Raw genomic sequence first — 26,264 nt, forward strand, 5'->3', positions numbered from 1 at the left:
AATGCCAAGCTGTTGCTAACAAAGCAAACAGAATATTGGCATGCATTAAAAAGGGGATCATCTCCAGAGATAAAACGATAATTCTCCCTCTCTACAAGACTCTGGTCTGGCCGCTCTAGGAGTATGCTGTCCAGTTCTGGGCACCAGTCCTCAGAAATCATGTACTAGAAATGGAGTGAGTACAGAGAAGGGCAACAAAGCTAATAAAGGGTCTGGAGGATATTAGTTATGAGGAAAGGTTGCGAGCACTGACCTTATTCTCTCTGGAGAAGAGACGCTTGAGAGGGGATATGATTTCAATATACAAATACCATACTGGTGACCCCACAATAGGGATAAAACTTTTTCGCAGAAGGGAGTTTAACAAGACTTGTGGCCACTCATTAAAATTAGAAGAAAAAAGGTTTACCTTAAACTACGTAGAGGGTTCTTTAAGAGCGGCAAGGATGTGGAATTCCCTTCCACAGGCGGTGGTCTCAGCGGGGGGGCATTGACAGTTTCAAGAAACTATTAGATAAGCACCTGAACAACCACAACATACAGGGATATACAATGTAATACTGACATATAATCACACACATAGGTTTGACTTGATGGACTTGTGTCTTTTTTCAACCTCACCAACTATGTAACTAAGTAAAAAATTGGGCTGTAGCAGAACTGTGTCCATGGAAGTGTTTTGTAAATGAATTGAAGAGCAAGAAGTCATCATCACTCCAAAAGATGCATTTTGACGATTTATTGTGACTATATAATTTCACAATGGCCAATGGCAGCATTTCAGAGCCTCAATTACTGAGTCACCCGGAAGAGGGGGACCCTGTGAGTTCCCGAAACACTGGCAGATGACCATTGTGACATGACATATTTACATGAAATCATAGAAATGCACCTTTTAGAGTGCTGGTTACCCACACAGACCCTGGTGAGCACTGTGGCAGGCTAGACAGGCGGTTTTACTGCACCAGGTGATACCAACCCTAGTGACGCCACTGTATACAATGCATCATCCGCGATGGTCATTACAAAAACACTTTCTAGTTATATTTGATCCAAGCGCTGTCAGGACTGTGCAACTCCATCAATGACATTTGTAAATAGAATATTTGTGGAACCACAGGCCATAAAGGTAGGTTTTCCAACAAATCATACTCAGAGGAAATCTATATATGCCAAATATGTGTGTAATATATCCTAGATGTGTCGTATCACATTATCAGACTGGGATTATCATGCAAGTGTATGTCTGTATGTACAAAGTGGCATTGATGAATCCTGTATACATTTTTGTATCTGTATTTATATGTGTATACGCATTTGCTTTTGTTGTCACATGGTTTGACTTATATTATTATATTTTTTGTCTTCATTCCAGGTCTCCACAACGCTTGCTGTTAGACCTCCTTTGCTCTGAGCGGAGTTACGTGCAGTCTTTGCGCCGGTCTCTGGAGGTCAGAGGGTCATGCCCGGCAAGCCTGGCACTCAGAGGCAGCCTGGAGCAACTCCTCAACTTCCATACTCACTTCCTGAGATACCTCCAGAATTGTGTGTCTCAGCCCTTCACCGTGTCATACTGCTTTCTGCAACATGTGAGTGTGTTCTCCTAATGTATCTGCCTCCCAGCTGTGCTCCCACATTGCACAATTTGTCTGCAGTAATACTGATGTGATAACAGTCATCTGATTAATGTAGCAAAAATAACACATTTTACCACTTGTGCTAGTCTGAATATATCTTTTTTTTTTACCGGCGGTGAAAACCACATCTGTTGTCTCATGTATTTCAGGCTGACCAGTTACGCTTATACTCCCTGTATGTGAAGAACAGACAGAAGGTTGAGCTGTTTCTTCCATCCCCCAGCGGCAGTTTAAAGGTGAGTCATGGGGAAACTTTGTGAGAGGTCAGGATTAAGACTCTTTTGTGGCTTTTCTGTATGTGTTGGAAGTGAATTGATGTCCTTGTTTAAAGGAATAGCTCTGAGCTTTATTTATCCAGAACAAATAAATGGATAAGCAAAACTAAGAATCAGCACTTTAACCGCTTCAGCCCCGGAAGATTTTACCCCCTTCCCGACCAGAACACCTTTTGCGATTCAGCACTGCGTCAATTTAACTGACAATTGCGCGGTCGTGTGATGTGGCACCCAAACAAAATTGACGTCCTTTTTTCCCCACAAATAGAGCTTTCTTTTGGTGGTATTTGATCACCTCTGCGGTTTTTATTTTTTGCACTATAAACAAAAAAAGAACGACAATTTTGAAAAAAATAAGCAATATATTTTACTATTTGCTATAACAAATATCCCCCAAAAATATATAAATTTTACTTACTTACTTATAAAATATTTTTTCCTCAGTTTAGGCCGATATGTATTCTTCTACATATTTTTGGTAAAAATAAAAATTGCAATAAGCATATATTGATTGGTTTGCGCAAAAGTTATCGCATCTACAAAATAGGGGATAGTTTTATGGCATTTTTATTATTCATTTTTTACATTAGTAATGGTGGCAATCTGCAATTTTTATCGTGACTGCGACATTATGGCAGACACATCGGACGCTTTTGACACTATTTTGGGACCACTGTAATTTATAAAAATGCACTGATTACTGTGTAAATGTCCCTGGCAGGGAAGGGGTTAAACACTAGGGGGCGATCAAGGGGTTAAGTGTGTCCTAGGGAGTGATTCTAACTGTGGGGGGGTGGGCTACAACTCACAAAACAGCGATCATTGCTCCCGATGACAGGGAGCAGTGATCTCTGTCATGTCACTAGGCAGAACGGGGAAATGCCTGTTCTGCGGCTCCGTGACACGATCGGCGGTACACTGGCAGACGTCAAGTCCGCGGGTCCCGTGGGCATGGTCACGCTGTACGCAGCCGTTTCCCGCTAGAGCCTCCAATTAAAAGGGGATGCCCATTTGCCCACCACTGACATTGTGCCGACGTATACCAGCATGCGGCAAGTGGTTAATTATCTAATACTGACCACATTTCAGAATATTGGTATGCTGCTGGGGGAGAACCTGTGCAGGAATCGAGGATGGAAAAGAATCTGGGGGTCCTAGTAGATGACAGACTCAGCAATAGAATGCAATGCCAAGCTGCTGCAAGTAAGGTCAGTAGACTATTAGCTTGCATTAAAACGGGTTTTTACTACAGAGATAAAACTATAATTCTACCACTTTTCAAAATTCTAGTCCACTTAAAGGGGTTCTAAAGGCAGATGGTCTTTTACTTTAAAAAACCTGGGTGCAGCTCCGCCCCCCCCATACTTACATGAACCCCCTTTTCGATCCAGCAATGGGCATGAGAGCAACGGCTCTCCCGGTTATCTCTCTCCTCATTGGCTCACACAGCAGTGGGAGCCATTGTCACAGTCAGTGACTTAATGACAAGAGAGCAGGGGGTGGGGCAGGGCTGCGTCCTGTGTGTGAATGGACAATATCCATTCACAGAAGCATGACTCGGGAACGAGCCTGCTTGAGCTCCCCAAAAGCAAGTGGCTTGCTATTGAGAGAACTCGGCAGGAGGAGGAGCCAGAATCGCCAACAGGAGACCCAAATAGAAGAGGAGAGTTGATGGTGTCAGCGGGGAGCGTAACTACAGTAAATTAAAAAAACTTTGATGTGTTTCTTAGCAAGCGCAATGTACAGGCATATGGAAAATGGTAATCACCCACACACACATACAAACACACTCAGGTTGAACTGGATTGATTGCTGTCTTTATTTAACCTTACCAACCATATAACTATGGATGCAACTTGTAATATATTTTCTTTTAGCAAAATTAGGTCTTCTGTAATTTTTTTCTTATAATGCGAGCAAAATCCTTAGCACCAGATTATATGCACCATACAAGAGTACCAGCCCTCAAAGGAGCATACAGTGTAAATTGCCAACCAAATTCTACATACACACTGCCAACTTTAGGATAAAAAACAGTTAAAGGGTAACTCCACTTTCGGAAAAAAAGAAAGCACATAAAGAAAAAATAATATAGCGTGTACAACTGCGATACAAGTCATATTGTAATTGAATGTTAAATATTACCTTTCCTTTTCAATCTGCAGCCGCTGTAATTTTCTATAAATACAATGCAATGTGGCTACCTGGAGTTGTTCCGTACAAAGAATGTGTACTGACCACTCCCCAGAAACATCATTTCCTGCTTTTGTGATTGGCTCACTGATTTTCCCAGACGTCTGCCTAAGATACAAGTCAGATTTCAGGCATCCCCTGCAACAAAAATGTCATTTTTGGTGAGATACTTCCAATAGGAAATAACATCTAAAGGGATGCAGACCCAGCAGCTTTTTCATTAGCGCTCTTCAGCTGCCACAGATGACTGATAAGAAGTAATTATACAAGAGTTCCTCAGTTTTGATATTGAAAATAAATACACATATTCAAAAATGGGATATGTTACCCTTAGTGGAAAGAAAATGAAAATATATTGTTTGCAATATTTCTATTTCTTCAAAAGGGCAAGAAAAGGGACCAGAAGGAAGAAGATGACTCTTGGGGTATTCTTTATAGACCATTGGAGCATTTGGACCAGTACCAGCGCTTTCTGGCAGACATGATGCTTGAATGTGACCAGGACAATGAACAGGAGCGACAGTCTCTACATGCTGCCCGAGAACTTGTGGGCTCTCTCGCACATCATGGGAAAAACCTGCTAGCTGCTGAAGCCATCAGGGGATTTGAGGTAAGGGTCTAGCTGAAGGCAGGGTTGCCTACACAAAGTGTGCTCTTTAAACACAACTACGTAGAGAATTACACACAGGTAACCTTCCTTACATCATAACAACATTAGAATTCTTAAAACACTACACTACACCAGTAATCATGTGCATTTTCCAATATACTGTGTGCTATTTGTCCTCGTCCTTAAATCTAGCATTTGCAAACAGTGGTAGTAGCCAAGGATTTTTAGAGGAACACAAACCAAACAATAAAATATTGAATATAGGGTTCAAGTATATATTTAGATGCAATGCACTCCACATGTAGACATGATGCGTTTCAATAGATCTTCTTCAGCAATACACGTGAATGATCAGGATGATGAAACCCATAATGCCCATTGTATTAAAACCATAGATTCACTGGAATCCTACAAGTATGTGTTCTCTCTCTCCCATGTGGGGGAAGGGTAGGAGGTTCTCATAAGGTAAGGTTTATACAAAGGGTGTTAGAAAGCCCTTAATGGTCATTCATAATCCAATTAGATTTACACATCAATTAGAAGATAAAGGCACACCACCATCTATGTTTCAAGCAGAGCAAAAAGTGTCGGGGGCTTAACCACATCCTATTGTCAAACTACAGTTGGGTTGACACTGCATAGAAACTAATCAGGTTCCAGGTTTGATTGCCAAAGCTTAAAGTGGTTCTAAAAGCAGAAGATTTTTTATCTTAATGCATTATGTATTAAGATAAAAAACCTTCTGTGTGCAGCAGCCCCCCAAATAATTTCCTGAGCCCCATCTCGATCCAGCGATGTTGCACGAGAGACTCGGCTGTCCAGGACTCTCCCTTCTGACTGGCTGAGACACATAGCAGGCGCCATTGGCTCCCACTGCTGTCAGTCAAAGTCAGTGAGCCAATGTGGGGAGAGGGGGGTTGGGCAAAGACGCGGCTCCGTGTCTGAATGGACACAGAGCAGCGGCTCGGCTTTGGTGCCCCCATAGCAAACTGCTTGCTGTGGGGGCACTTGGCAATAGGGAGGGGCCAGGAGTACCGAGGAGAATGGGCTGCTCTGTGCAAAACCCCTTCACAGAGCAGGTAAGTATAACATTGTTATTTTTAAACAAAAAAAAACTATACTTTAGTATCTCTCTAGTTCAACAAGATTAAGTTGTTTGGCTACCATGCACAGCTGCAATAGATTCTGAGTGCACCAGTTTTAGTAAATCTACCCCTATGTGTCTGGAGCTAAAATTAGCAGAGGTCAGATGGGTAGAGACTAATTTCCAAAATATCCTTTCCTTCACATCCAGAGTTCCAGCGTTCAGGCCCTGCCATGTATTAGCCGGGTACTGGAGACCATTGTGTGTCGGGAACTTAGACAGGACCCAGATAAAAGTGCTGCACAGCATAGAGAGAACTCTTCTCTGCGTGGGGTCAGCATATTTTGCTGATTCTCAAATAATTCATTTGAAAATAATTAACAAAATGTAAAGCTTTCCACTGGGTATTCAAAGGGTAAAAAGTGTGTACAAACAAGCATCCATATTTCTTGTATGTCTGACTATTTTGTTGTTTCATGGATTTTTCTTTTCTGGAAGCTGATTAAGCTTTTCTTAACATCTTGTTATTTAGGTTGATGAGAAGGAACATGGCCGCCTTTTGCTGAAGGATGTGTTCACAGTATTATCCGGGAGAAAGAAATCTTTTCGCCATGTATTTCTGTTCCAAAAACTGCTACTGCTAAGCAAACTAAAGACAGCAGAGGGAGGTCTGGAGACGTATGGCTTTAAACAGGCTTTCAAAGTAAGAAACCAGATATAACAGAGCAGCTTATGTACAGTATGAAACAATTATATAACCTTACATGACCACATTTTAACACCTTAGTGCCCCTCCCCACAGTAAATGAATTTATTTTCAGGCAGTTCCCCATGTCGAGAGGACGTTAATTAAAGTCATGTTCTTCCTAGGTTTCTACGCTCTGGAGATCACTCTGATCTCCAGGGATGAGCTTCACAGTGGCGTTGGGAGACCCATCAGTTTATCAGTAACCTCTTAGTGGTTAGCGATCAAGTTTTCTGCTGAATTTACCCCTTCGCTGCCAACGCTGTAATTCTTTTATGGCAGAGCAGCGAACAAATACTTTAGGGCCTATTTATAAATGTTTTCACACAAGATTAACACAACTTTCACCAAGGATTCTCACATTTTTCTAAAAAAATTTCAATTATAAAAATGTTTTGTATTAATCTGGCTGCTTTTGAGATCCATGCTGTAAAGAAACCAAATCACTTCTACATTTCAGTGGCAACGTATGCCACCCTCCCTGGGCTCCCCTCACTCATTCATGAGCCTGGGACCTTTGGAGAATACACTATTCAGAGCTGTCAAAGTCCCAGCCGGTGGGGGCTTGGTAAGCTTCTGTTCCCAAACTGCATAATAGACCATAAAGAGTACCCATCACTGCTTTCTCATAGGAGGTTGATCAGCCCCCTTGTGATACTAGCAAAGTACAAATCTTTACAACTCCTCAACACACACATATATAGTACACACAAACAATTAGAATGCAAAACATACATAAATACCTATTATGTATTAAATATAGAATTTTGAGTATTTCTGTTTTTACTGTTTCGAAACATAAACACAGTTTTGAGCCAATAAGTATTTGTTATTTAGAAAGTTTGCGGTCTCTTGTTTTAACCCTCCCAGGCATCAGTAAATTACCATTGCATTGGAAATTGTCTAATATCTAGAAATCTAAAATATGCAAACAGGAGGAAATGATTATTACTAAAGCGGAATTCCACACGTTTTTTCATTTAAAAAGTATAGCTGCTGACTATTAATAAACAGACACTCACGTGTCCCACAGTCCAGCGATATGGCCGCCCTGAGCCTTGCTTCTCTCCGCCAGCACCGTCATAGCAACTGTGGGCATCTGGCCAAGACAGCTTTCAGGCTCACAGCTGGGCACACACTGTGCTTTTCATAGTTGCACTGCGCTCTGCTAGTGGCCAGGCATTCTTCTGGGACCTGTGACGTCTCCCAGAAGATTGCAGAGAGGGAGGGGCCGCCTAGGAGAAGAGGAGGAGTCGCCTAGGCGGCCAAGAGCAGGAAGAAGGAAGTGGGACAGGAAGTCCTATTCTAAACTAGGTACACACCCCCCCCCCCCCCCAATAAAATGACGTGCCAAATGTGGCATGTCAGAGGGCGGGGAGTACTTAAAGCAGAAGTTCCACTTTTGGGTATATATATATATATATATATATATATATATATATATATATATACACACAGTATCTCAGTAGACCTCTCACATTTTTGAAAATATTTTATTATATCTTTTCATGTGACAACACTGAAGAAATGACACTTCGCTAAATTGTAAAGTAGTGAGCGTACAGCTTGTATAACAGTGTAAATTTGCTGTCCCCTCAAAATAACTCAACACACAGCCATTAATGTCTGTGTGTTGGCAACAAAAGTGAGTACACCCCTAAGTGAAAATGTCCAAATTGAGTCCAGTTGCCATTTTCCCTCCCGGTGTCCTGTGACTCATTAGTGTTACAATTTCTCAGGTGTGTTAAATTGGGTGTTAACGCTCTCACTCTTTCATACTGGTCACTGGAAGTTCAACATGGCACCTCATGGCAGAGCTCTCTGAGGATCTGAAAAAAATATTTGTTGCTCTACATAAAGATGGCCTAGGCTATAAGAAGATTGCCAAGATCCTGAAACTGAGCTGCAGCATGTTGGACAATACCATACAGCGGTTTAACAGGACAGGTTCTTTCAGAACAGGCCTTGCCATGGTCAAAAAAAGAAATTGAATGCACATGCTCATCGTCATATCCAGAGGTTGTCTTTGGAAAATAGACATATGAGTGCTGCCAGCATTGCTGCAGAGGTCGAAGGGGTGGGGGTAAAGCCTGTCAGTGCACAGACCATACGCCGCACACTGCATCAAATTGGTCTGCATGGCTGTCGTCCCAGAAGGAAGTTAGCTGAAGACAAGCAGACCAACGACATGGATTACTGGAACCATGTCCCATGGTCTGATGAGACCAAGATAAAATAATTTGGTTCAGGTGGTGTCAAGCGTGTGTGGCGGCAACCAGGTGAGGAGTACAAAGACAAGTGTGTCTTGCCTACAGTCAAGCATGGTGGTGAGTGTGTCATAGTCTGGGGCTGCATGATTGCTGCCTGCACTGGGGAGCTACAGTTCATTGAGGGAACCAACTAGGCCACATTGCAGTATTCCAACATGATAACGACCCCAAACATAACTCCAAGACAACCACTGCCTTGCTAAAGAAGCTGAGGATTAAGGTGATGGACTGGCCGTGCATGTCTCCAGACCTAAACCATATTAAGCATCTGTGGGGCATCCTCAAATGCAAGGTGGAGGAGTGCAAGGGCTCGAACATCCACCAGGTCTGTGATGTCTGCCCTCATGTTGTAAAGTGCTGCGCAAACTGTTGGCGCTATATAAATCCTGTATAATAATAATAATAATGTCGTCATGGAGGAGTGGAAGAGGACTCCAGTGGCAACCTGTGAAGTTCTGGTGAACTCCATGCCCAAGAGAGTTAAGGCAGTGCTGGAAAATAATGGTGGCCACACAAAATATTGACACTTCGGGTCCAATTTGGACATTTTCACTTAGGGGTTTACACATAATAGTATTCATTGTGCAGAAAAACTAAGAATGCAAAGTGAGGGAGATATCTATAGAGTTTAGATCTCGAGATGAATTGCATCAATCTTTCTCTCTCGTAAGTTAGTGGGTGGAGGTAATGGAGGACAAAGTAAAGTGTTATTAACAGTGTTTTTAAAAATAAATACTAAATGAAAGCTTCACACGTATCATGTGCCAGGGTATAAACATCACTTTGGTATGCCTACCTTGAGTAAGTCAGAGCTTACAAAAACGTAAAAATTTAGTCTGGTTTTGATTACCTCTAGAATTAAAAGGTTTTGGTTATTAATTAAAACTGGTTTGCATTGTGATCCAACAAAGTTAAACATAACACAGGTTTTAAATCATTGTTGGTGGACCAGTTTCTTTCACACAAAAAAAAATCTAATATTGTACATTGTTCTGATTTAGACAGCTGACATGGGCATCACAGAGAATGCTACAGAGGGAGATACACGGATTGAACTTTGGTTCCGCCGTCAGAAATCAAGGGAAACATTACTTCTGCAAGCTGAAACCACTAGTGTGAAAGAAGCATGGACCAATGAGATCACAAAACTTTTGTGGGATCAAGGAGGGTTGAGCAAAGGTAAGTTAAACATATCCTGTTGCTTATGCGAGAGAGGTACCAAGTAAGCAGCCTTGGGTAGTACCCAGTCCATAAAGTTATTGAAGGTGGCAGTCTTAAATTTGTACTTTGTAGGAGGCTGCCTTTGGTGGATAAGTGAGAGGGGCCAGGTGGCTTTGGCCATGACAGCAAGCTACAACTTCAATTTACATAAATCCTTTTTCAATACAGTTTTTTGGGTATAATAACCAATATCAGAATGTACAGTGTGTTGTGCTATTGGCTGCATAGCTAAACACAGCAATGGTGGGGTGCCTTTCCTATCCATAGTAAACCACTAAGAACAATTGGTTAGGAGATTTCTGAGATGGGTTTTCTATGACTAGGATAATATTCATTCAGTGACTGCTAGTTCCAAACGCTCGGCTACTTGGTAGGCTTAAAGCTAAACTCTAAGCAGATATAAAATTCAGAAATTAATGAGACTCTGTAATCAATAAATTATATGTTACCCCAACATTTCATATTTCTGATATGTGCCTGTTGTACCATGTACTGAAAAGGTATCCTGTTCTCTTTGTATTGCTTTCTTTGTGTGAAAACTCTGGTCTTCCTGTCAGTCCCTCTGCTTTTCTGTTAAACACTGACTACACTAGGCATGCAAGCACAGCATGGTCAGTTCTCTAGCTGTGCTGGGAACTCAGTGTGCTCTCCTCCAATGATCGAACTTCTGTTCACAAGACTACTTGATCAGCCTATCACTGGGAGGTTTGGTGTGATGCTGTTTCTCCTCCCTCACCTCTCTGCGTTGCTTAGAATGGAAATTTTGTGGTCACTTATAAAAAAAGGGGGAAAAAAAGGTGTTTATATATTTTTTTTATATCTACACACAAATGTTTTGCCTTTCATTCCTATTTCAAACTGAATGGGTTGTTTTACAAGGTGAGGGTTTACATAAGCTTTAATACACCATTAAATATATTTGATAAATGTAAGCAGTACCTGATTTTTCTCCTTGCTACAAAGGCTTGGGGTGGTTGCCATTTGGTTGTACTGTCAGCCTCTTGCAAAGCCTGTACAGCAGGGCTAGAGTGTGAAAAGAAGTAGTAGCACAAAGAGCCAATAAGTTCATGTGCTTTTAGGAAGCAAGCTGATAGGGGCAGAAAGAAAAGTGTCAAAAATGTCAACACATCACTGCGCTGCTTCATCTTTCACAGTTCAGTCACAAACTGGGGCAGCTCCAGGCTGACCTGGGCTCGGGTGAAGTGGGTTTAACGATGCTGGCCATCAGGCTGAGAACATCTAGTGGAGAAAAAAAGTACTGTGGGGGAAATCTCTTGACTATAGGTGAATATTGCAGCAAAAGCTGGTTTTGTTGTTCTATCTTTTGGGCTTTTCATTTTTATCTTATCTTTTATCCTATTATTTTTTCTTGAGTTCTATATTAACAACATCCCACCCGGCCTATAGCAAAATGACAGCTGTGCAGTAGTTTAATTGTTGTGACTGGTCATATGATGTCCTTCACAACATGCCGCTCGCATACGATCCGTGGTGCGGCGTGTTACTCGGACACACCGCATCCCTGATCATGCTAAAGCGTTTATGACATAGGCTCTTTACCACCCGATCAGCTGTGTCCAGTCATAGCCGATCACAGTGTAAATAGGAATGAGTAGAGGAGGGCCGATAAGGGGCTCTCCTGATGGGGGGGGTCTGTACAGATAATCAGTGCAATGATTATCAGTGCAGCCCCACCAGTGATGAATGCCAGGACCCACCAGTGATGCCCAGTAGTGATGCCACTCAGTGCCCACCAGTAATGCCGTCAGTGACTCCTCATCAGTGCCCATCAGTGGCACCTATCAGTGCACATCTTTGCCGCCTATCAGTGCCCATAAGGGCTACTCATCAGTGGTGCCCAACAGTGCCACCTATCAGTGCACCCTGTACATGTACATCGCTCTAAGGCAGTTTCTCTGAGGCTCGGTTCACACAGGGGCAACCCGACTTACAGCGCAACTTTGCAAGGAGATTTGGAGGCGACTTTAGCACGACTTTAAGCAACTTACAACGGGACTTAAAGTTGCCTCCAGGACAGGCGACTTATGCTGTGGCCAATCATAGAATAATCAAATCTCTGGGAGGGAGGGGTTTGCCTGGGTGAACAAATTTCTTTTCCTGTAAAGTCGCTTCAATATAGATGGAGATCTGACTTGGAGGCGACTTCCATTGAAATCTATGGGTACAAGTCGCCTAGAAGTCGCCTTGAAGTAGTAGAGGAACCTTTTCTGAAGTCGGAGCGACTTCAGTAGTGTACATTAAGACAGCTCTCATTGACTATAATGAATTCCCAATGTCAATCGACTTGGGGCGACTTGAAGGCTGACAAGTCGGATCCCAAGTCGTTGTAGTGTGAACCAACACTTACCCTGCTGCTCCAAAAAGCCTCTATCCTACGTGGAGGGTGCGAGCCCTGTATGAAAACAGATACTTAGAAGAAAAAAAGGCTGGACGACCGCACTACTATGCAGTTTCTTTATTCAATTTACCCAACTTTGGTGTGAAACATGTAAGCTGATACCTGTAGTTCACCTTTGTATCCGGCACTTGAATAAAGAAATTGCATAGGAGTGCGGCCGTCCAGTCTTCTTTTCTTCTTTTCCAGTTCCACCTATCAGAGCTGCATACCAGTGTTCATCAGTGAAAGAGAAAAATTACTTATTTGCTACATTTTATAACAGAAACTATTTTTTTTTGGTCTTTTTTTCAAATTTTTTTTTTTTGTTTAGCAAAAGAAAAAAAAACCAGTAATGATTAAATACCAGAAAAAGAAAGCTCTATTTGTCTTAAAAAAAAATGACCAGGCAGTTGTCATTCACAATGCGACAGCGCTGAAAGATGAAACTTGGCCTGGGCAGGAAGGGGGTAAAAGTGCCCGGTATTGAAGTGGTTAAGGTATGACGTAATTAAAACATCATCCACTAGTGAAGTGAATCTTGGATTGTTGTACAATGCACTGATGTTTGCGCAGTGCCAGACATGGTAAAAGCTAGGCACATCATGCTAAATGAGGTACACGACTATATATAAAATGCACACCATCTGTCACTGTAAATTAAATATTTGTGAATTTAGGGCTATCATGAGTAAGGGAAGCATGCTTATAGTGTGTATGTTAATATATGCTTGATTTGCAAAACCATTGATATAATGAGATTATTGCACCAGCCTTTGTAAGGCTGTATTCAAACCTCAGCATAACGGGAACTCGTGTTCCCCCTCGTGTTTCTCACGCATTCACGTGTGTCACGCCTGGAGTAGCCCCTTTCGCTTAAATGGGCTGCCCTACATGCGATAAGCGCCCCAAAGTAGCTCCCGAACTTTTTTTGGTCATTGTTTCAGTGCACTTAACGTGCTATTAACAATTAATGGTACCGCAAGCAGAACCCGCTACTGCAGCGGATTTGCAGCACAATTCCAAAATCCTCGAAAAAACGCACATTTTTGGGGGTTTTGTCGCACATTTAGGATACGCACAGATGTGAATGCAGCCAAATGGTTTGCCTTTCTGTTTTAGGTAGGAAAAATAATAAAAATGAATGTACTTTAAAAAATAAAACAACTGACCAAAACCTGATAGATATTGATGTCTGCTTCCAAATGTTCATTAGGGTTATTATAAACAAAGTTTATCCGTGTTTATAATAAATCTATCATAAAAATAAAAAATAAAATCTGACCACGTACCAAGGCAAAAATGACAAGTTCTCTGACTACCAGGTGTATCATGGCTTGTAGAGGATCTCATGTTTTTACCCAGGCACACCCTTTTATGCTGGCCATACACGGTTAGAAAATCAGTAGAAAAAGCGTTCGATACGCTTGATCGTTCGACTTTCAAAATGTTAGTGATTCTCAAAAATGCAAATTTTTTGGCCAAAAAAAAAAAAAGTACCAACATGTCGGATTTTTCTGCGCTGAAACTAACGATTTTCAAAACACTAGTAGTGGAATCGATCAAAAATGCGCTTGTTTAAAATGTAACCCTGGATCACGTAATCGATCAATGAAAAAAACAACCGTTTATGTTATCGATTAATATTATGCCGATGATTGGGCAACATCTATTGATACAATGATGGCGTTATCACATGCACGTTCGACAGATCTTTAGAAATCCAACCGTTTTTGTCAAACGATTTTTCTAATGCCGCTTACACACGATCGTAATTTTGGTCGGAAAAAGGTCTGATGGTTTTTCTGACGGAATTTCGACGGGATTTCGCTCAAGCTGTCTTGCATACACACGGACACACCAAATTACGACCGCCAAGAACGTGGTGACGTACAACACATACAACGGGACTAGAAAAAGGAAGTTCAATAGCCAGTTGCCAATAGCTTCCATCTCGTAGTTAATTCTGAGCATGCGTGAGTTTTTGCGTGTCGGAATTGTATACACATGGTCGGAATTTCCGATTGAAAGTTTTTCCGTCGAGAAATTGAGAACATGCTCTCAAATTTTTGCTGGCGGGAATTCGGCCAGCTAAATTTCCGTTGGAGCATACACACGGTCGCATTTTCCGATGAAAAGCTCTCATCAATATTTCGCTGCCCGAAATTCCGATCGTGTGTACGCAGCATAACAGTGTATGGCCAGCTTTAGTAAGAAAAAGTAGGTCAGCAGGAAGCAAATCCTGCTTAAATGATAAGTATGTATAACTGACTCCATGTACATATGTGCATAACATTTTCAAAACATTTACACGGTTTGATTACTTACATATTTTTTTGGTCTTTTTCCTATGTACAGACAACAAAAAGAAATCCAAAGCTTTTATGTCCTCTTTAAATGTTTAAAATTAAGTGAATTTTTGGTAATTTAATGAGTTTCCAGCAGGTGGCAGAAGTCTAGTTACTTCTTCCAATCCTTTGTACATATATAACAACATGCTGTTTTTTTGGGTGATAAATGTTCTGTGCATACTTGCTGACCAAGCAGATGCTTTACAACAGCAAACAGAATTATTTATTTCATTTGATCCTTCATGAAACAGCAGCTCCTATGAAATATGTTGCCTTCTATAATACATAAAGCCCAGTTTGTAATTTTCACCCCCAGACAACAGTAGAAGGTGGTTAATAGATTAAGGGCTTGTTCATACCTTGCACTTGCTTCAACACACCTTAAGTCCTGATTCGCACCTATGCAGGTTGCAGTTTGCGTATTGCAGGTGCATTTTGCATTTTTCAATACATGCTTTTGATCCAGAAAAAAGTCCCTGACCCTTTTCATAAAATGCATAGATGTGAACTACATCCATAAGAAACCATGTTAAATGGACTGTGTTTCTGCAAAATTGAAAACGCACTAAAAAAATGCATAGGTATGAACCAGGCCTTAATTGCACCAGACGTGCAAGCAATGTTCTGCACAATTCTATTCAATGGCAAAGTACACAGGAGTTGCCGTCAAATGCTGGCTTTTGTATTTCAACGCATCAATGCTCAAATTGACCTAGTCTGTTTAACCGTCTTTGCCTGCAATGCACATCTCAAATTGGACATGCTGCATTCAGTGAAAAGAAATGCAAAAGTCTCAGAACTGTCATCCACACACATTTAGGTAAATGGTAATCTGCATTGTGGCAAATAGCACCCATGTGCATAAGCCTTCTGAGGGGCATTTTTCAAAAAGAAAACCTGCTTGCTGCATTTGTGGGGCAGTTTCCAGTTGGGATGTTGTGGCATTGCTTGTAATGCATGGCACTGTACACAAAACCCTCTGCCCCCCCCCCCCCCCCCCAATCACAATACAAAATGCATACAGAATATGAATGTGAAGCACAATGCACAACTTTAAAAACAGCCCAGAAAAGGAAATGTTAATAAGGCCCCTTTCACACTGCCGCGATTTTGTCGCAATTTTGATTTCAGGGAATGCTTGTGTAAACTTGAGGTCTATGGACCTCAACTCGCATCAAAGTCTGACCAAAGTAGTACAGGGACTACTTTGAAGTCGCTGTGACTTGAAGTCGCACAGATATGAATGGTTATCATTGGAAATCATGGGGTACGACTTGTCATGCGGCTTTGCAGTCCCAAGTCACAGGATAAGTTGCACAAGCTTGAAAGGGGCCTAAAGGAAAACCAGTGGTCTAGCATTCTTAGAGTAGGTCTACAATAGCAACACCAAATTTCTCTCAGTATAGGCCTCTTTTAAGATGGCCAAGTCAAAATAAAATGAATTGGTGGCCAAATGGAGTGAAATCATTTTTATGGGATCATATAATACTGCAGAGGGCCACAGTTAATAAACAATTAGAGCACATTTAAAATTGGGTATAGTCTGCCTTTGGGACCATGTTCATGTTATACCCATATTTTGAGGGTATCGTGAAACACAGTCATATTCCACAGCACACCAACGCCACCCTTGGCCCCAAGGGAGATGGACATGCATGCAGGGAATACCGCCCCCCACCGTGCAAGAATGACGGTCTCCTTATCTTAGGAGGAAGGTGTCCTGCCTGGGATGACTCTAATCTCCTCTCCTCCTCCCTCCCCTATCCGAGCCGGGGAGTGCTGGATGGCTGAGCTGGATGCTGGTTGGTGAGCCATCCCTGGAAGTCTGAGTGTGACGGCTGGTGGGTTGGTCGTTCTTCCCCAGCCGTCCCCCCTCCCTCCTCCCCCTTGGCCAGTAAGATCTTTCTCATTTTGGCCGGGAAATGGGTCAGGACCTGCTTCCTGATTGGCTGGGAGGAGAATCAGTGTGAGTATAGCAAATATTCATTCGCTATTCTCACACAACTGGGTGGGCTTTGGGCACAGCCTCTACCCTCAAACTGCCCCTCGGCTACCTAAATCATGGGGTTCTTTTCCCAGAGCTTGCAATTTTCATTTTGAATTGAGCACAGCTGTTCATGACTCCATCTGCACAACCATTTACAGGATCTGTGAAAAAACAGATTACAAGTTCCATCTGCCACCACAACAGTAGGCAGCCCATAGATGAGTCAGTTTTCTTCGTTCGACCAGCAGGTTGAACTAAAAAAACTGAATCATTTCCCCCAATGCGCACCCTTGATGGGGGAATCTTCCCCGCTAAGCTATTGTATTCTGATAGCGGGGAGACTTCTCCCTTTTCCCTGATGAATCGGTCGAATTTCGATCCATGCTTAGCCGGCTTTACAGATCACATCAGCACAAGTGCGTTGATGTCACTGCACTTATTGTTTCTTCCTCCAGCATCATAACCGAAAGTCTATACTTCATTCAGGCCTGGGGCTGAAGTGGTTTTTTTTTTTCATAAATATTCCTGGGTATTTCTGGCTCTTTTTTCTAGGAACATCAGTCTTTGCATTCTCCTCCATCTATAGTTATCAAACTCCCTTATACATCCTTTACATTCTTGTTACTCTTTAAATAAGTGGAACTGCTCTTTGTAACGTGCATAGGACTGCTGTCTTCACATATGTGAAACCCCCTTTAAAGTACGTAGAAGGATGTGAAAGATATGGAAGAAAAACATTTCCAGCTGTGCCTGTTGACTGAACAGTGGAGGAACAGCAGCACACTGATAAGATCATCCCTTTCCTCACTCTGCACTTTCCTACTGTCAGCATGCCAGCTGTAATCGTCTGTGCATGCAGCAAAGCCTGATTGGACCCTAGTGCTTGCCTTCTCTCTCCCAGACTGGGTTCTGTTGTACTATTATTAATATTCTGATTATTGGAGACTGATATCAAGACAGATTCAGGTATTAACTCTTGGTATTTAAATGTATTTAATCATTTTTAAATAGAAACATATCTGCATTCCTTGCTTTTTTTTTTCAATATTTCCCTGGAGTTCAGATCTCCAAGTTTCACCGTTTGCTTGCATACCAAATTTTCCTAAACCATCACTATTCTCCTAAACCTATGTAAAGAATATGTACAGGGTTGTTTCAGGGTAGTGCTATACCATTTAGGCCCGGTTCACACCGCTGCGGGGGGGAGATCCGGATGTGATTCGCACAGCAAATCACATCCGATCTCCGTAGCGATGCGAGTTCAGCCATACAGATAGTATGGCTGAATTCGCAGCGCTCCCGCAGCAAACTCGCACGGGACCCTTTTTTGGGTCCGCAACAGAATCGGATCGCATGGGGGTTCACACCATGCGATCCGATTCCTGTGCGAGTCGGCAGATCGCACTGCGATATGCGGACGGATCTGGGGGTGTCATTAACATAACATTGACACTCCCAGCCGTCCGCATAGGGCAGTGTGAACTGCCGGCGGGAGGTGTGCGATGCGGGTAAACGCCGCGGATTCGCGGCGTTCCCGCATCGCTATAGTGTGAACCCGGCCTTAATGTGATGTCAGAAAATTAACTGAAATCCAGTTACCAATATTCATGGAAAATTGATTCTTTCAGAAAATGTGTCATTTATATTACACCCTCTTTCTATAAACTGTATGCTAAAAGCTTAAAGTGTCACTAAACCCTGTAACATGAAAATACTTAATCTGACACACACACACACACACACACACACACACACACACACACACACACACACCCTCAGCTTATAAATCATCTTTTTACATTAAAATACTGCCACTATATACCTTTTTGGCAGATCTGTATACCACGGCCACATGATAACCTGCACACCCACATGTGTGATGCCAATATCATGTGACTTGGCTAGCTCTGATCAACAATTAAATATTCTCTCCAGCATAAAATACACAACTGAGCATGTGCAGGATGACTACTCTGCCTGTGCTAGCTGGTTTCCCTCAGATCGACAGTGCAGGATGGAAGGATCTGTGCATACAGGATAAAACAGCATTTTTACACAATGCAGAGCATTAACCCCTTAAGTTCCACAGTGAGTAGAACAAGCATGCTATGCTGTATATACAGACAGCAGTGGCGGAATTATCAGGGTCGCAACAGTCGCAAGTGCGACTGGGCCCTGTAATTCTCTGCCACTTCAGGGGGCCCACCGGCAGCCCGCCTGAGGGGCCCACCTGACTGTCCGGCCGGGGGTGTGTGGTGACGGACCCGGTGTGATTCACTGGTGCTGCGGTTCATGCCGTGGGGAGGGGGGAGCTTCCTTTCACCCACTACAGTGGAGAGAGCAGCGTGAGAGAAGTGCTTTGTGGGCTCCGCCCCCGCCTATCCAGAGCAACTGTAAGGGAGGCGGGGCGGACACAGAAAAAACTTCAGCCAATTCAGTGAAAGCGGGGGAGGAGCTCTCTGAAGCAAGGCATTCCTGGAGGAGACACGCTTTGTGGAGGAACTTTGCATCTGCAGGATTCTGAGGAGGGGGAATTGATCGATCATCGATTGATTGGCGGTAAGTCACCACCCCCCTCCAGATTGTGCCCCCCTCCAGTGCCACCACACACCCTCCAGTGCCACCAGCCCCCCTCCAGACTGTGCCACCCCCCTCCAGTGCCACCACACACCCTCCAGTGCCACCAGCCCCCCTCCAGACTGTGCCACCCCCCTCCAGTGCCACCAGCCCACTAGCTACTGTATTTGTATGTGTGTGTGTGAGCATGCTTGTATGTGTGTGCGTGAGCATGCTTGTGTGTGTCTGAGCATGCTTGTGTGTGTGTGTGTGTGTGTGTGTGTGAATATGCTTGTATGTGCATGTGTGTGAGCATGCTTGTATGTGCGTGTGTGTGTGAGCATGCTTGTGTGTGTGTGTGCATGCTTGTATGTGTGTGTCTGAGCATGCTTGTATGTGCATGTGTGTGTATGTGTGAGCATGCTTGTATGTGCGTGTGTGTGAGCATGCTTGTATGTGCGTGTGTGTGAGCATGCTTGTATGTGCGTGTGTGTGAGCATGCTTGTATGTGCGTGTGTGTGAGCATGCTTGTATGTGCGTGTGTGTGAACATGCTTGTATGTGCGTGTGTGTGAACATGCTTGTATGTGCGTGTGTGTGAACATGCTTGTATGTGCGTGTGTGTGAACATGCTTGTATGTGCGTGTGTGTGAACATGCTTGTATGTGCGTGTGTGTGAACATGCTTGTATGTGCGTGTGTGTGAACATGCTTGTATGTGCGTGTGTGTGAGCATGCTTGTATGTGCGTGTGTGTGAGCATGCTTGTATGTGCGTGTGTGTGAGCATGCTTGTATGTGCGTGTGTGTGAGCATGCTTGTATGTGCGTGTGTGTGAGCATGTATGTGAGTGTGCATGTATGCATGTGTTTATCAGTGGCGGTGCATCCAAAAGGGTGCACAGGTTCCACCCCCTCTATGACCAATGGATAGATTCATGCATAGCATGAATCTATCCATGGCCACCGCTGTCACCCCCATGTGTGTGTCTGAGCATGCTTGTATGTGCATGTGTGTATGTGTGAGCATGCTTGTATGTGCATGTGTGTGAGCATGCTTGTATGTGCATGTGTGTGAGCATGCTTGTATGTGCATGTGTGTGAACATGCTTGTATGTGCATGTGTGTGAACATGCTTGTATGTGTGTGTGTGTGAACATGCTTGTATGTGTGTGTGTGTGAACATGCTTGTATGTGTGTGTGTGTGAACATGCTTGTATGTGTGTGTGTGTGAACATGCTTGTATGTGTGTGTGTGTGTGAACATGCTTGTATGTGTGTGTGTGTGAGCATGCTTGTATGTGCGTGTGTGTGAGCATGCTTGTATGTGCGTGTGTGTGAGCATGCTTGTATGTGCGTGTGTGTGTGTGTGTGCATGCTTGTATGTGCATGTGTGTGTCTGAGCATGCTTGTATGTGCATGCGTGTATGTGTGAGCATGCTTGTATGTGCGTGTGTGTGAACATGCTTGTATGTGCGTGTGTGTGAACATGCTTGTATGTGCGTGTGTGTGAACATGCTTGTATGTGCGTGTGTGTGTGAGCATGCTTGTATGTGCGTGTGTGTGAGCATGCTTGTATGTGCGTGTGTGTGTGAGCATGCTTGTATGTGCGTGTGTGTGAGAGCATGCTTGTATGTGTGTGTGAGCATGCTTGTATGTGTGTGTGTGAGCATGCTTGTATGTGTGTGTGTGAGCATGCTTGTATGTGCGTGTGTGTGAGCATGTATGTGAGTGTGCATGTATGCATGTGTTTATCAGTGGCGGTGCATCCAAAAGGGTGCACAGGTTCCACCCCCTCTATGACCAATGGATAGATTCATGCATAGCATGAATCTATCCATGGCCACCGCTGTCACCCCCATATTTAGGTGTCTGGCCCCTTTTCGGGTGCTGGGCGCCTGAATTAGAGCGGCGGGGGGGGGGGGGGGGGTGTTTTTGCAGCACCTGATTAGAGCCATGGGCTCTAATAGGCTTAAAAATAGATGAACTGCGAGCGCCATGCTTGATGCTCACAGTCCACCCAGGTGTGTTAGAAAAGTGAATTAATATTCACTTTCCTAACACTGAACCGCCTCTCCACCAATCAGGTGTGCGGGTCTGTTACCCATCACCCGATTGGCTGAAACGATAGACACAGCTATTGGACGCCCATCAGGAGGAGAGGACGGGAGATGAGGATGGCAGGAGATGCATGGAGGACCCCGCTCATGGCCGTTACCCGCTGCCCCACCAAGACAGGGTAAGTGGCGGGCAGACAGCGAGCGGGCGGTGGGGATTCACAGTGGCAGCATTTGATGGGCACACCAACAGCATTTGATGGGCACAGTGGCGGCATTTGATGGGCACAGCGGCAGAGTTTCATGGGCACAGTAGTGACATTTGATGGGCACAGTAGTGACATTTGATGGGCACAGTGGCTGTAATTGATGTTTTTTAAATCGGTTCCTTTATATGCAGCCACCCACTTGGGACTGGGCCCTGGTGTTCCACCATCGGGCTCAGAGAAAAGAGCCCTATCCGGAGGTCGGGGGGGGGGGGCCCGCCATGGTTTCCTGCATCGGGGCCCTGAAGGTTCTAGTTACGCCACTGACAGACAGATTTTACTGTTGTGGGTTTAGTAACACTTTAAGACAAGAAATTGGTTTAAAATATAATTTATCAATTGAAAGAATAATATGTATTGGCCTTGGCTGGCGTATGCCTTCCCTGAACTTCCTCTGGCTAGTATGGACCTGACTGGTTTCCTGGATGGTCCTGGGTCCCCCTCTCCTCTATCCTTTTCCCCCTTCCCACTTTCTCTTATTCTCCCCCTCTCTTTCCTATTTCTCTGTTTTTCTTCTCTTACCAGGGCTCCTAGCCCTTTTTTGATTGCTAACAGAGGCCCAAGACAATCTTAATGCAGAGTCAATGCATTTTGTTCTGGTTTTTCCTGCACTTTTGGGGGAGACACCAAATTACCTATGTTGCACTCACGATTTCCATGACTGTTATGTTTTATCTCCCTTTGTTGTTTTTGTCTCTTATGTGCCAGTTCTAGCTCCTGTGTGGGCAATCTAGGTGCCTTTGACATTGTTGTATGATTAATACTTCTTCTGCAATAAAACGTATTGAACCAGAAAGCTTATCGGAATCCATGAGCCCCCCACCCTATGTGAATGAGTATGGGGTACAATGTACCCCTACCCATTCACCTGTGAATTTTTTTTTTTTAAAACACAACACACAAGGGTTAAAATAGTTTATTGCACAGCTCCGGGGGTCTTCTTCCGTCTTCAGGGGTCTTCTCGCCGGACTTCTCCGCTATCTTCTGCTCTTTTACTAGCTCTTTTACTAGTGGAGGAGCCCGGCTTTCTTCTTCGCCACCGCCCTCTTCTTCCGACTTCGGGGGTCTTGTCCCCCTCTTCGGGGGCCTTGTCCCCCTCTTCTTGCCGGGCCACCGTGCCTTCTTCTAGCTCTTTTACAAGCGGTCTTCTGTCGCCGCTGTCTTCTGGCCTTCTGTTCTTCTCTTCTCTTCTTCTCTTCTTGAGCTGTTGCCTCGTCGATGTCCCTGGTCACAATGACAGAGACGCGGCGTGCGGCGACTTATATAGGGACATCGCCGGATGATGTCCCCACCCATTGTGATGTCACAGTCCCACTATTACAAGCAGTCCCACACTGCTTGTAATAGAGCTAGAAGAAGGCGCGGTGGCCCGGCAAGAAGAACCAAAGAGGGGGACAAGACCCCCGAAGTCGGAAGATGAGGGCGGCGGCGAAGAAGAAATCCGGGCTCCTCCGCTAGTAAAAGAGCTAGTAAAAGAGCAGAAGATAGCGGAGGAGTCTGGCGAGAAGACCTCCAAAGACGGAAGAAGACCCCTGGAGCTGTGCAATAAACTATTTTAACCCTTGTGTGTTTTTAAATTTTTTTCACTGGTGAATGGGTAGGGGTACATTGTACCCCATACTCATTCACATATGGTGGGGGGCCGGAATCTATGGGCCCCCTTATTAAAGGGGGCTCACGGATTCCGATAAGCCCCCCGCCCGCAGACCCTGCCAACCAATGGCCAGGGTTGTCGGGAAGAGGCTCTTGTCCTCATCAACATGGGGACAAGGTGCTTTGGGGTGGGGGGGCCGCGCGGCCCCCCCTTCCCCAAGGCACCTCCCCATGTTGAGGGCACGCGGCCTGGTACGGCTCAGGAGGGGGGGCACTCGCTCGTCCCCACCCCCTTTCCTTGCCGGGCTGGGTAGCGTGCTTATATAAGGGTCTGATATGGACTCTGGGGGGGGCCCCCACGCCGTTTTTTCGGCATAGGGATTCCCCTTTAAGTCCATACCAGGTGACGGGACCAGCGACGCCTTCTTCGCTGGTCCCGGCTACCTGGAGCCGTGCTCAAAATGAGAGGACTTTTCTCCGGGCGGGAAAAGTCTGTTCATTTCAAAAGTACGGCAGACTAGCACACACACGGCTGTATTGTCTGTCGAAATGCGAGTCTGGGTAAAAAAAGTCCGCCGGACTTTTCCACCGGATTGTTTGATCGTGTGTACGCGGCTTAAGCCACACAGGGCTAACATTGACACTAACATAGTCTAACTAACCACCTAAGTGGAATCTAATAAACAGGATGCCACAGGATGCCTGTGGCCAATCATAGCTCAGGCTGTGTAGTGCACGCCCCACACTATATAAGGCCGCCTTTGAGGCGGCCTCGTGTAGTGTGTTGGTATCTGAAGCAGTGGGTGTTCTGTGTACCTTCAACACAGTTACACACCGATCGTTTTTGGCTGATTTCCTATCTTGCTCTTGTGTAGTGGTTATTGTCTGTGCCCTGACCGCAGTATACACCACTATATTCACCTCACCTATATAGCTAGTGATCTATCTTTAATAATAGAGCTTGCAGTCAGTAGTGTTAGGAGATAGTGCGTGCTGTCTGCGTGCTCTGTACCCAGTACATACCGCTATAATCCACCTACATAGCTGTTCTCTATTTGAGCCCAATTGCCATCTGCAGGAGTTATTGGAAGTTGTGTGTGCCTCCAGCACAGCACAGTATACATCTGTATATACCCCTTTATCTCTGCTGTTTTCTGGTTATTGTCTGCGTGCCCTGACCGCAGTATACACCGTGATATTCACCTCACCTATATAGCTAGTGATCCATCTTTAATAATAGAGCTTGCAGTCAGTAGTGTTAGGAGATAGTGCGTGCTGTTTGCGTGCTCTGTACCCAGTACATACCGCTATAATCCACCTACATAGCTGTTCTCTATTTGAGCCCAATTGCCATCTGCAGGAGTTATTGGAAGTTGTGTGTGCCTCCAGCACAGCACAGTATACATCTGTATATACCCCTTTATCTCTGCTGTTTTCTGGTTATTGTCTGCGTGCCCTGACCGCAGTATACACCGCGATATTCACCTCAGCCTAAGGCCCAATTTTTCTGCCCCTGTTTAACAGGGGCGTTTAAGTACAATTTTTAATGCAATGCTTTGCAGCAGGGCTAATTCCAGCAAAAAAACTAGAGTATATGGAAGAGGTTGCAGTGTGGTGGCACCAGCAGCAGTGCCTAAGGCCAAATTTTTCTGCCCCTGTTTAACACTGACATGTAATTACAATTCTTGATATAATATTTCACAGGAGGGCCCCTTCCTGTGCCCACCCAGAGTAACGGTGAGGACTTATAGTGTTGTGGCACCAGCACCACAACCACCAAAGGTCAATTTTTCTACCACTGTTCAACAATGGCATGTAATTACAATTCTTGATATAATCGTTCACAGCAGGGCGCTCCAGCGCCCACCAAGAGTCACTTTGAGGGCTTACAATGTTGTGGCAAAACCAACACCTTGTTCCACCATTTCTGCAGAGCATATAGGGCAGGCCCCTACTTTCAAACATCCAACTTACAAACATCTGACAGCAGCAAGTGAGATGAAAAAAGATGGACGACAAAACAAATTATACAGGGGTGATAACCCTCCCTATGTTTTCCAAAAAGCTTAAAAATAGTTTTTTTGACTGGAGCTACACTTTAAAAATGTACCAGTTGAAAATTACAAACAGATTCAACTTAACACAACAAACCTACACAGTCCCTGTCTTGTTTGCACCGCCTGTATACTGCTGTTCTGAGTATATAGGGCCTGGGGGCCACACGCATTTCCTTTTTTTAATATGGGTACAGGGTTCCCCTTAATATGCGTACAAGACCCAAATAGGCTGGTAATGGGCAGGGAGGGCTACCCATGCCATTTTTCTCAATGATTTTCAACCATATTGCAGGAACCAGATATAACATTAAAACCGCAAGCAGTTTTAAATGGTGTTATTTCCGTTTAATGTCATTTTGTGCAGGGACTGTTCTAAACACGGGAAACACGTGGCACTTCACAGGCATACTACAGACACCCCCCAGGCACCATATTTAAAGGAATATTTCACTTTTTTTTTCACTTTAATCGTCATTAAAATCAGTGCTCCCGCCAAAACGGCCATTTTTAAAACTTTTTTTTGCATTGACCCATGTCCCCTGAGGCAGGAGTCAGGTCCCCAAACCCTTTTTAGGACAGTATCTTGCATATTAGCCGTTAAAATTAGCAATTTCCATTTCGAACGTTCGAGTCCCATAGACTTCAATGGGGTTCTAACGTTCGTAACGAACGTGGGGTCCGTTCGAAAGTTCTGGTGCGAACCGAACCGGGGGGGTGTTCGGCTCATCCCTAGTCCAGGATAACCGTTGCACCAGAAAATTTTAATCAGAGCTCGTTTGTGTCACTTATCCATCTGAAACATTTGGGGATATCCAGTAGATTGATCATATGTACATGCAGAGCAGGTTCAAGTGCCGCTAGTTTTAGTAACGATTTTCAGCCACTAGTGGGGTGCTTTTAACCCCCGCTAGCAGCCAAATAAAGGGTTCAAAGTGCTGCTGCCGAGGCAATTTGGCGGCGCTGCCCATTGATT

At 44.2% G+C, this 26,264-nt stretch overlaps 1 protein-coding gene across 4 annotated transcripts in view; it reads left to right on the plus strand.

Moving 5' to 3' along the window:
• The window catches only part of ARHGEF40 (Rho guanine nucleotide exchange factor 40), a 143,306-nt gene that overhangs the window by 103,603 nt on the left and 13,439 nt on the right, over nt 1-26,264 (plus strand). For all 4 annotated transcript variants that reach the window (XM_077461169.1, XM_077461172.1, XM_077461170.1 and 1 more), the window contains 5 exons: nt 1,376-1,589; nt 1,787-1,873; nt 4,491-4,715; nt 6,332-6,502; nt 9,816-9,993. In XM_077461169.1, coding sequence (XP_077317295.1) covers nt 1,376-1,589; nt 1,787-1,873; nt 4,491-4,715; nt 6,332-6,502; nt 9,816-9,993 — 875 coding nt within the window. The remainder of the gene's footprint in view (nt 1-1,375; nt 1,590-1,786; nt 1,874-4,490; nt 4,716-6,331; nt 6,503-9,815; nt 9,994-26,264) is intronic.

The sequence above is a fragment of the Lithobates pipiens genome, unplaced genomic scaffold, assembly GCF_037356315.1.
Source record: "Lithobates pipiens isolate NorthernLeopardFrog02 unplaced genomic scaffold, aLitPip1_a1.2 Scaffold_3, whole genome shotgun sequence".
Taxonomy (NCBI): domain Eukaryota; kingdom Metazoa; phylum Chordata; class Amphibia; order Anura; family Ranidae; genus Lithobates; species Lithobates pipiens.